This window comes from Oncorhynchus mykiss, chromosome 16 (assembly GCF_013265735.2).
Source record: "Oncorhynchus mykiss isolate Arlee chromosome 16, USDA_OmykA_1.1, whole genome shotgun sequence".
In the NCBI taxonomy this organism is placed as follows: Eukaryota; Metazoa; Chordata; class Actinopteri; order Salmoniformes; family Salmonidae; genus Oncorhynchus; species Oncorhynchus mykiss.
Window position 1 is genome coordinate 64,711,198 of NC_048580.1, and position 12,500 is coordinate 64,723,697.

The following is a 12,500-nucleotide window of genomic DNA, read 5'->3' on the forward strand; positions in this document are numbered from 1 at the left end:
TTGGGTCATGGGTCACAGGTCATGTACAGTATATAGGCACACAGGTGACCAGGAAGTAGGGATGCACATGTATGGAAACCACACAGTTCTTACTTTTGTAGTAGCTAACCCAGTCAAAAGTTTCTGATAGCCACTGAAGCACAGGTGGAATTGTAAATGTAAGGGAAAAGGGAGTTTTTTAGATGATAACTCTGAAACCACATATGGGTTTCATCTAGGCTCTGGATATCATACACTCAAGGTACTGTTGTCATGTTGAGGAAAGGGGGACAGCCAATTAAAGGGGAATTCCACTCAAAAACAATATTTTGGTAGTCCGCTGTTGATACAGTCCCGGAATGTTTTGTATGTCAGCAACAAAGCAGAAACTTTGCTTCTTGAAAGTACAACTTCATTAAAGGAATTGAAATATGGCACTATCCTGTCTATCTTTTGTATATTGTTGCATTGTGTATATTTTGATCCATGACGGCGTAACTTTTTATCAGGTAGTGCTGTTCTATCTCACCAAGGGCATAGGGCTGCTCTGTTCCCCTACAGGCTGAGGGCTGCTCTGTTCCCCTACAGGCTGAGGGCTGCTCTGTTCCCCTACAGGCTGAGGGCTGCTCTGTTCCCCTACAGGCTGAGGGCTGCTCTGTTCCCCTACAGGCTGAGGGCTGCTCTGTTCCCCTACAGGCTGAGGGCTGCTCTGTTCCCCTACAGGCTGAGGGCTGCTCTGTTCCCCTACAGGCTGAGGGCTGCTCTGTTCCCCTACAGGCTGAGAGCTGCTCTGTTCCCCTACTGGTTGAGTAGCTCTGCAGAAAAAAGTTGTCATCTTGGAATCTCATCATTAATTAAATTAAGGGAGGTATTTCTGGAGCCAGGTGAGTTGGAAGACTGGGAAGGAGGAATTATTTATGGAAAGGTTTGGGCTTCCAGTGTACTATGGAATGGTCCTGTCATTGTTCATTTGGATCATAGGCATCCCAGACACACGAAGGCTGCGTTTACACAGGAAGCCCATTCTGGTCTTTTGACCAATCAGATCAGATCTTTTGCCAAACATTGGGCAAAATATCAGAATTGGGCTGCCACGTAAACTAAGCCTAAGATGCCAGCTCCTACTAGAAAGAAAACACAGATCAGCAAAGAAACCTCAAAGAATGTGACTTAAAATTGTCCCACATGTTCTACCACACACCGACACACACACTAAACATACAGATGATCACACACACACACACTTGCGCAAATATTCGTACCCCTGCCCACCCTCACAAATAAAAAAACGTACCCCTGCCCACCCACACACACAAATAACCATACCCCTGCCCACCCACACACACAAATAACCGTACCCCTGCCCACCCACACCCATAAATAACCGTACCCCTGCCCACCCACACCCATAAATAACCGTACACCTGCCCACCCACACCCATAAATAACCGTACCCCTGCACCACCCACACCCATAAATAACCGTACACCTGCCCACCCACACCCATAAATAACCGAACCCCTGCCCACCCACACAAATGAACATTGTCCTACTCACCACTCAATAACGTCCCTATAATGTAATCAGTGATGACCTTGGCACTAACGAGGTGGTGTAGACCATGAAGCTGGTTGCCCTGTGGTCAGACCGGGGAAGGTTGTAGGGAGGATTAAGTTGAGAAACATCATGCTTGCAATGTGGTCCCATATATTTTGGCCATGGTCATGATATAGCTTTATCATGTGACTACCTGACCGTGGTTATAATACTGTTCGGCCGTGGTGCAGTCATAGCAACAACACATAGTAGTGGTGCAGTCATAGCAACAACACATGGTAGTGGTGCAAGTCATAGCAACAACACATGGTAGTGTTGCAGTCATAGCAACAACACATGGTAGTGTTGCAGTCATAGCAACAACACATGGTAGTGGTGCAGTCATAGCAACAACACATGAGAGTGTTGCAGTCATAGCAACAACACATGGTAGTGTTGCAGTCATAGCAACAACACATGGTAGGGGTGCAGTCATAGCAACAACACATGGTAGTGGTGCAGTCATAGCAACAACACATGGTAGTGGTGCAGTCATAGCAACAACACATGGTAGTGGTGCATTCATAGCAACAACACATGGTAGTGGTGCAGTCATAGCAACAACACATGGTAGTTTTGCAGTATTGGTCAGGTCATGTCCTGTGAGTTTGGCCACTCAGGGGTAATATTTTCGTTTGGCAAGTCATCACATAGGATATGTTGCAGATTCAGGTGAAGGAAAGATAATCACTTTAAACTATTGCCATGCCTCCAGAGTATCCCTGTCCTGTCCCAGTTCTACCTAGACTACAGCTATGTCACGGTAACTCTCCATTAAGTGAAATGTCACAGACTGATTCAGAAGGTCTTTGTTGGAAGATGTCAGGTTCACTGCAATTACAGCCTGGCCAGACACTGAGGAGAGGAGCACTCACTGTCTCCATCTGCTGAAAGAAACTGTTCATGAGAGAGAGAGAGAGAGAGAGAGAGAGAGAGAGAGAGAGAGAGAGAGAGAGGGAGAGAGAGGGAGAGAGAGAGAGGGAGAGAGGGAGAGAGAGAGAGAGAGAGAGAGAGAGAGAGCGAGAGGGAGAGAGAGAGAGAGAGAGAGAGAGAGAGAGAGAGAGAGAGAGAGAGAGAGAGAGAGAGAGAGAGAGAGAGAGAGAGAGAGAGAGAGAGAGAGAGAGAGAGAGAGAGAGAGAGAGAGAGAGAGAGAGAGAGAGAGAGGCGGGAACAGAGAGGGTGAGGTAGAGAGAGATTGCAAGTGAGAAAAGAGCGAGAGTGAAGAGAAGACAGAGAAGGAGGACGACAAGAAGAGAGAGAGAGAAAGAGAGAGAAAATAGGATATGCTAATCCCTTTGATGATGGTATTTCCCTTCTGACGTGATCCATGGTTAATTCTACTCCTCCTTCAGAGTGGGGGTCTGTGACAGGTCTTGACAGCACTACTAACCCCCTCTATTCCCCCTCCCTCCCCCTTCCCTTCATCTCTCTCCTTTCTCTTTTCTCCATCTCTATCCCTCCATTATCCACCCCTAGTCTACCACCATCTTCTCCAACTCACTCTCATTCTCACCCTCTCTCATCTTCCATTATTCTATATCAACCTTTCTATGTCGCTTTCTTCCCCACATCTCACTCTATCCTTCCCACCTTCCTCTCTATCCATTATCTTGATCACCTGTTCTCTCAGCCATCTCTCACCATTCTCTATCACTATCTTCTCTTATCTCTCCTCTCTATTCTCCTCTTGGTCAATATGTTTCAGAGTACATACAGTACAGTACACTGAGGTCGAGGGAAAAGTAGGTGGCATGGATTAGCTCCAAATACCTCCTATATGTTTCATTACAGTTCTTCATGGCCCAATGTAAGGCCACGGTGAAGTTGGTCATCAGGTAATCTGATCCTAGATCTGCTGTCGGCAGCTTAACAACTATCACAGGTTTAGATCACTCCAGATCATTATTATCCAACCCAGGGACCTTTTTTTATCCATGTAGAGGGAAGATACAGGAGGGGGTGCACATGTTGACCTTTGGAACAGAGACCATTGAAAGAGAAAACATGCCTGAGGGATGAAATTAAACCTTTCAGAGAAAGTGTAGCTCCCCTTTGGCTCTATCCACCCCTTATAACTATGGCATCTGCCAAGAGGTCTGTAATTTTATAGCACAGGACGTAGTGCTCTTGAGCTGGAACCTCAGGGTCACTGTTTAGAGACCCAATATAGTTGCTCTATACTCCAATAGCAACAAGGAGCTGAACACCACTACAAACTACAGTGAGTATATCAAACATTAAGAACACCTTCCAAATATTGAGTTGCCCACAGAACAGCCTCAATTCGTCAGGGCATGGACTCTACAAGATGTCAGCATTGAAGGTCCCCAAGAACACAGAGACCTCCATTATTCTTAAATGGAAGAAATTAGGAACCACCAACACTCTTCCTAGAGATGGCCGGCTGGCCAAACTGAGCAATCGGGGGAGAAGGGCCTTGGTCAGGGAGGTGACCAAGAACACGATGGTCATTGACAAAGCTCAAGAGTTCCTCTGTGGAGATGGGAGAACCTTCCAGAAGAACAACCATCTCTGCAGCACTCCACCAATCAGGCCTTTATGGTAAAGGTGCCAGACAGAAGCCACTCCTCAGTAAAAAGCAAATGAGTTTGGAGTTTGCCAAAAGGCACCTTAAGGACTCTCAGACCATGAGAAACAAGATTCTCTGGTCTGATGAAACCAAGATTGAACTCTTTGGCCTGAATGGCAAGCGTTGCGTCTGGAGGAAACCAAGCACCATCCCTACGGGGAAGCATGGTGGTGGCAGCATCATGCTGTCGGGATATTTTTCAGCGGCAGGAATGGGAGACTAGTCAGAATCGAGGGAAAGATGAACGGAGCAAAGTACAGAGAGATCCTTGATGAAAACCTTCTCCAAAGCACTCAGGACTTCAGACTGGGGCGAAGGTTCACCTTCCAACAGGATATCGATCCGAAGCACACAGCCAATACAATGCAGAATTGGCTTTGGGACAAGTCTCTGACTGTCCTAGAGTGGCCCAGCCAGAGCCCGGACTTGAACTCGATCGAACATCTCTGGAGAGACCTGAAAATAGCTGTGCAACAATGATCCCTATCCAACCTGACAGAGCTTGAGAGGATCTGCAGAGAAGAATGGGAGAAACTCCTCAAATACAGGTGTGCCAAGCTTGTAGCATCATATCCAAGAAGTGTTGAGTCTGTAATCGCTGCCAAAGGTGCCTCAACAACGTACTGAGTAAGGGTCTGAATACTTACAGTACCAGTCAAAAGTTTGGACACCTACTCATTCAAGGGATTTTCTTTATTTTTTACTATTTTCTACATTGTAGAATAAGACATCAAAACAATGAAATAACACATATGGAATCATGTAGCAAACAAAAAAGTGTTAAACAAAGGTGGCCACCCTTCGCCTTGATGACAGTTTTTTTTTTGATTAACACTTTTTTGGTTACTACATGATTCCATATGTGTTATTTCATAGTTTTGATGTCTTCACTATTATTCTACAATGTAGAAAATAGTACAAATAAAGAAAAGTCCTTGTATGAGTAGGTGTGTCCAAACTTTATGTAAAAAAAAAAAAATCATGCATTTGCAAACATTTTGAATAACCTGTTTTTGATTTGTCATTATGGGATATTGTGTGTAGATTAATGAGGGGAAAAAATATATTTTAATCAATTTTCGAATAGGGCTGTAACATAACAAAATTTGGAAAAAGTCAACGGGTCTGAATTCTTTCTGAATGCACTGTCCATACAGGTATATTCCAATTAAATTTGACACTAGAAGGAACTATTTGTGGGTCACTGATCACACGTACAGTATATAGGCACACAGGTGACCAGGAAGTGGGAATGCACAGGTATGGAGAGAATACAGTCAGATAGGAAGAGGCGAAGCAAGATGGTTTATGGTGCCCAAAATCTGTCCACAAAAATACGACCACAAAGTGAGGAATTTTTGTATGGAGGTCAATGTCGAATTTGGTCAACAAAAAAATAGAATTGTTAATTGGTCCGTGAGGCTTATTTGATCGAATTGAATTGTCATAATGGCTAGGTTGTCACGAATGCACTAATATAAGTGGACGCACAAGGCGTTTTTGCAACTTTAAAAAAAAAACTTTATATCGGAGTTGCTGTGCGCACACGTATCAGCCCTCTCATTGGCTAGAATGGTCCCACGTGATATCGCCTCCACCCGCCTGCCTTCCGGGTTTGAGGACATGTATTTCCATTGTTAGAGCGGTCACTCGACTATCTTGTCAATATAATAGATCATCTTTGATACAGTTCTTAATGTGCTCAAGATTTACACCTTGGAATTATGATAGGCGCCTATGGTAACTACATTTGCCTGCATTGCATTCTTTATGTTTTATCTTTGCTGCTAATAAATGGGCAAAAAAAGACCCAACCGACATTTGCAATCCCACCTATGCTAGAGTGCTATCAGGAACTTTTGACTAGGTTAGCAACTACATACTAGCCTGTACCCCAGAGTAAAGGCACTCTAAAAAAATACTCAGTTGAGATTTACCAGAAAAACAAGAAATTCACCCTTAGTTAAAAAACAACTGCTAGTGATTTATTTTATTTATTTATTTTATATCCAGGAAGGAGGTAAATCGCTGTCTGAAATGCACTTTCGTGTGTGACTGCGTTACCTGGGGGAGATGGGAATTGCTGCTCTGACTTGGTTGACTTGACAATCCATTCTCCACGCCGCACGCCCTCTCTGCCGCGAGATAAGAACAGAGAGAGATAGAAATACTTTTTGTTGCTTTGTTTTAATAACTCCAAGGTCTTAACACCGGGACTCGTGAAATATTTCACACTGTAGAGACTGTATTTTCCACGTTGGTTCAAGGTAATTTCATTGAAATGACGTGGAAATAACATCGATTCAAAACGTGTGTTTGATGGCTAGAGGTGCGTTTTATACTGAATAGAAATATAACACAACATGTAAAGTGTTGGTCCCATGTTTCATGAGCTGAAATAAAAGATCCCAGAAATGTTCCTTATTTCTGTTGTGCGCATATGTGTTTACATCCCTGTTAGTGAGCATTTCTGGTATGGGCAGGCATAAGCAATGGACAATGAACACAAATGCATCTGAATGCACAGAGCTACCGTGACGAGATCCTGAGGCCCATTGTTGTGCCATTCATCCGCCGCCATCACCTCATGTTTCAGCATGATAATGCACGGCTACGTGTCGCAAGGATCCGTACACAATTTGGCTGAAAATGTACCCGTTTTTCCAAGGCGAGTATACCCACCAGACATGTCACCCATTGAGCATGTTTGGAATGCTCTGGATCAACATGTACGACAGTGTTCCATTTCCAGCCAATATCCAGCAATTTCACTTAGCCATTGAAGAGGAGCGGGACAACATTCTACAGGCCACAATGCATATCTGTATTCCCAGTCATCTGAAATCCATAGATTAGGGCCTAATTAATTTGATTTCAATTGATTTGGTTTTCTTATGTGACCCGTAAGTCAGTCAAATCTTTGGAATTGTTGCATGTTGCGTTTATATTTGTGTTCAGTGTGTTAAGTAGCCTTTTGGTATTTGGCGTATTAATTGAACTGAAAATTGACATAGCATATGCTACCATGTGCATTGGTAGTGTGCAAGTCCAATAACAATGTTTTAGGGATGCTAAATCAGATCAGGCCTATGCATGTTATATTCATTAGGACACATGATTTCAAATGATTCTATGATTGGAGCATTTGTATCAATTATTATAGGCCTATATTGAATTTGTAGCCTAACATTAGGGTCAGTAAAGATGTAGTTGTTATGAGGTCTGGAAAAATGTCTCAGAGATGCCTAGGGATGCTTTTCCACCCAATATAAATTTCCGGTGTTCGTTACCTCTGATCCTATTCCCTATGCATTGCTTTTCTGAGGAATTCCAACACAAGCAGAACATTAATAATTGCTCCACGCATCCGCTCTGTCCTTATTGATTTTCTCCAGCTGTGTATTTCCTCCTCTGTACACACCCAACATGCCCACATTAGCCGGAGCAGTGTCTGCCCGCCTCATGGGCCTATACAGGACCCTCTAGAGAAGTTATCTGTCCAATGACCAGTACTACTGTAACAGGCTGGTCTCATAGACTAGACGTGACATAGTAAACGTAAATCCGGGTCACTGAAATTATACTGAACAAAAATATAAAGCAACATGTTCCCATGTTTCATGAGATGAAATAAAAGATCCCAGAAATATTTGAAAAGCACAAAAAACGTATTTCTCACATCCGGATTTGTCACCTGCGGGATCGTCTGAGACCAGTCACCTGGACAGCTGATGCAACTGTGGGTTTCACAACCAAAGAATTTCTGCACAAACAGTCAGAAACTATCTCAGGGATGCTCATCTGCGTGCTCGTCATCTTCACTGTAGTTTGGCATTGTAACTGACCTCAGTGGGAAAAGGCTCACCTTCAATGGCCACTGGCACGCTGGAGAAGTGTGCTCTTCACGGATGAATCCCAGTTTCAACTGTACGTTGTGAACAGAGTTCCCCATGGTGGTGGTGGGATTATGGTATGGACAGGCATTTCCAGCAAATTCGCACAGCCATTGAAGAGTAGTTTTGACAACATTCCACAGGCCACAATCAACAGCCTGATCAACTCTATGTGAAGGAGATGTGTTGTGCTGCATGATGCAAATGGTGGTCACACCAGATACTGACTAGTTTTCAGATCCATGCCCCTACCGTTTATTAAGGTATCTGTGACCAACAGAAAATCCATTGATTAGTGCCTAATGAATTTATTCAAATTGACTGATTTCCTTATATGAACTGTAACTCAGTAAAATCATTGAAGTTGTTGCATGTTGCGTTTATATTTTTGTTCATTGTAGTATGATATGATGAGATTGATGTGGTTACATAAGATAGAACGTCACTTAAGGCAAAAATGAAAATAGGGTGGTTGGTCGAGGTGTATGGGTAGGTGTATAAGGCGAACATTTAGCAACCCAAAGGTTGTGTGTTCAAATTTCATCGTGGACATCTTCAGTATTTTAGCTAATTAGCAACTTTGCAACTACTTACAAATGTTTTGCCGCTATGCAACTAATTAGCATGTTAGTAACATATCATACTTTTTGCAAATTTGGAACATATTGCATGTTATTGTAATTTGTAACATATCATATAAATTGTAATTTGTAACATATCATATGAATTGTAATTTGTAACATATCATATAAATTGTAATTTGTAACATATCATATGAATTGTAATTTGTAACATATCATGCGCAATGGATGATGAACATCCACAAATTAACACACATGAAACATAACATATCAGACTAAATTGATTGTATTGGATTTACATACAGAATAATACAAAATGCTCTGAGACCACATTGACTGTAACTGTGCAGTAGGCTACATGGCAAGAGGCTGGTGATGAGAGGACACTCGGTCTCATGAGAGGACACTCAGAGTATAGACTCTATATGTTTACTGCATAATCAACAGCTCAAATAGGCCTCGGAGAAAGTCCACTGGATCTCTATGGATCTCAACATTTTCTCTCAGCCTCATGGCATAATGTGTAGAATAGCATGAGATTAGCTATGAAACTGCAAAATCTTCTCTCTGCCCCATGGCAGTAAGTGTAGAATTGCAGGAAGTTAGCTTTAAAAAGGCTTTTGCAGATCTTGCAGGGCACCGTGAAACTGCAGTACGCCACTGAGTGAGCCCAGTCCTTCAGGTTTGAGATGTGATGGCTGCCAGGCACCAAATTGAGCCTCTGGATTTGAGAACCATGTGGTGATGTTTCCTCTGACTATGTGTGAAACTTGATCTGTCAGCGGATTCGGTTCGCACGCGCTGTGCCCTCTCCCTTTCACTCGTGTCCGGCATGAGAGAGACTACAGTAGCCTGTATTTGACAAAAATCTGCGCTTCCAAATGGACATATTTCCAGCAACTTGCATTTAATCGTCCAGTTTCTAGACCGGAAAGAACCTGACAGACTCTCTCTCTCTTGTCAGGAAAGCTGTGTGTCTATCCATGCCCCTCTGCCATCTCTCTCTCTCTCTCTCTCTCTCTCGCTCTCTTGCTTTCTCTCTCTTTCTCTCTCTCTCTCTCCCTCCTGGCTTTCTTCAGCACTTTTGTACTAGTTCCTGCCTCAGTGAACCTGGCCCACAGAGCTGACTTGATCTGACATGAAAGCTGAAGAGGAGCTATTATAGCCCTGTATAATCGAGAACACTCAGAGAGAGAGAGAGAGAGAGGGGGGGGGAGAGCGAGAGTGAGAGGAGAGAGAGGTCAGAGAGAGAAGTGCACTACATGACAAAAAGTATGTGGACACCTGCTCATCTAACATCTCATTCCAAAATCATGGGCATTAATATGGAGTTGGTCCCCACATTGCTGCTATAACAACCTCCACTCTTCTGGGAAGGCTTTCCACTAGATGTTGGAACATTGCTGCGGGGGACTTGCTGCCATTCAGCCACAAGAGCATTAGTGAGGTCGGGCACTGATCTTGGGAAATTAGGCCTGGCTCACAGTCGGATTTCAATTCATCCCTAAGGTGTTCGATGGGGTTGAGGTCAGGGCTCTGTGCAGACCAGTTAAGTTCTTCCACACCAATCTCGACAAACCATTTCTGTTTGGACCTCGCTTTGTGCATGGGGGCATTGTCATCCTCAAATAGGAAATGGCTTTCCCCAAACTGTTGCCACAAAGTTCGAAGCACAGGATAGTCTAGAATGTCACTCTATGCTGTAGTGTTAAGATTTCCCTTCACTGCCTTGTCCGAACCATGAAAAACAGCCTCAGACCATTATTCCTCCTCCACCAAATTGTACAGTTGGCACAATGCATTCGGGCAGGTACTCTAGCGTTCTCCTGGCATCCGCCAAACCCAGATTCGTCCAACAGACTGCCAGATGGTGATGCGTGATTCATCACTCCAGAGAACGCATTTCCACTGCTCTAGAGTCCAATGGCGTATTGTAATGTTTTTAAAATTGTATAACTGCCTTACTTTTTTGCCGAACCCCAGGAAGAGTAGCTGCTGCCTTGGAAGCAGCAAATGGGGATCCATAATAAACCCCAGGAAGAGTAGCTGCTGTCTTGGCAGGAACTAATGGGGATCCATAATAAACCCCAGGAAGAGTAGCTGCTGTCTTGGCAGGAACTAATGGGGATCCATAATAAACCCCAGGAAGAGTAGCTGCTGTCTTGGCAGGAACTAATGGGGATCCATAATAAACCCCAGGAAGAGTAGCTGCTGCCTTGGAAGCAGCAAATGGGGATCCATAATAAATACAAATTCAAATGTCAGTGATCTTTATACCACCCTACCCGACGCTTGCTATTGCGCACGGTGATCTTATGGCTCGGCCATGGAAACCCATTTCATGATGTTCCCGACAGCTCTTGTGTTGCCGACAGCTCCAGAGGCAACACTTGGTAGTGAGTGTTGCAACCGAGGACAGACAATTTTTTACACGCAAAGCGCTTCAGCACTCGGTGGTCCCGTTCTGTGAGCTTGTGTGGCTTACCATTTTGTGGCTGAGCCGTTGTTGCTCCTATAAGTTTCCACTTCACAATAACAGCAGTTACAGTTGAAGGCGCAGCTATAGCAGGGTGGACAATTGACAAAATTACTTGTTGGAAAGGTGGCATCCTATGACAGTGCCAGGTTGAAAGTCACTGAGCTCTTCAGTCTGGCCATTCTGCTGCCAATGTTTGTCTATGGAGATTGAATGGCTGTGTGCTCGATTTTATACACCTGTCAGCAACGGGTGTGGCTGAAATAGCGGAATCCACTCATTTGAAGGGGTGTCCACATGCTTTTGTATATATAGTATATGTTGTCATTCGGGAACCACAGCAATAACAACATTCCCCTCAGTATCCTCGAAGAAACAGCATCCTCCTCAGTATCCTCGAAGAGAAGAGCCTCTGCACATCGTTCAATAGGCGTGCTCCTCCCGCATAATTTTATGGTCCCCTTCAGTCTCTTCCCTCTCCGTAATCTTTTATTGTTTCTCTCTACTCCCCACTCCACTCTCTGGCTGCGGAAGGGCAGCTCGCGGTTGCAGTAGGTCACCGAGGCGGTTTAACAGACTTTGCTTACAGCGGGAGTCGACTCGAGCTCAATCGCGCAGCAGAGCCGTTACTGCCTGTTCAGTCGGCAGGAGAGAAATCGCTGCGCTCAGGACATCACACAGCAGCAAACCCAGAAAAGACCGACTCCGACAAAAACACTGTCGCGCCGTGTCCGCGTTGTCACATCGGAGAGAATGGACACACTGAATTAAAACATTTACCATGATTTATTAAAACATTGATTGGACCAGTAATTTGGGTTATTTAAAGATTTTTGCTACTTGGCTCTCCGGGAGACGCAGCGCACAGAAACGCACACGGAGACGTAGCTAAAAGCCCCAACTCCTAGTGGACACTGAGGGAGGAGTGTGAAGATGCCGGGGGATCTGAACTCGATGTGTTCTCGTGTGTGGAGTGTGTGTCTGCTCCTAGTGTGGATATGTCTTGGCACGAGGGTTGTCGGTGTGGTCGGGTCGCACCAAGGCAGCATCCCTCTCTCCGTGTGAGTATCCTACTGAAATAAATGTCAAACTGTCACAAAGCTGTCAATAACGGTCACTTTCACAATACAAATAGCAGCCTATAAAATACTTTTTTATTTTTAGTTGATCAAATTGTATTGTTATTATGTGTAATAATGGGTGAATATATTTCATAGCTGTGTATTTCCAACCTCAGCAACAAAGTTTATTTGGTAGGCTTACGGTGGGCTACTGACTGAGGCACTTCGCGGGGGTCGGTCTGGTCCAGATAGGGATTTAGATGATATGCGACTCCAGTGGAAGTCGCACTCTGCACTCAAAATATATATAATAGTATTTTTAGT

The 12,500-nt window shown here is 44.1% G+C and overlaps 1 protein-coding gene across 1 annotated transcript in view; it reads left to right on the forward strand.

The window, feature by feature from the left end:
• Window positions 1-11,344: 11,344 nt before the first annotated feature.
• cacna2d3a (calcium channel, voltage-dependent, alpha 2/delta subunit 3a) overlaps window positions 11,345-12,500 on the forward strand; it is a 313,742-nt gene continuing 312,586 nt past the window's right edge. The window contains exon 1 of the mRNA XM_036947559.1: window positions 11,345-12,176. Coding sequence (XP_036803454.1) covers window positions 12,049-12,176 — 128 coding nt within the window. The 5' untranslated portion in view covers window positions 11,345-12,048. The remainder of the gene's footprint in view (window positions 12,177-12,500) is intronic.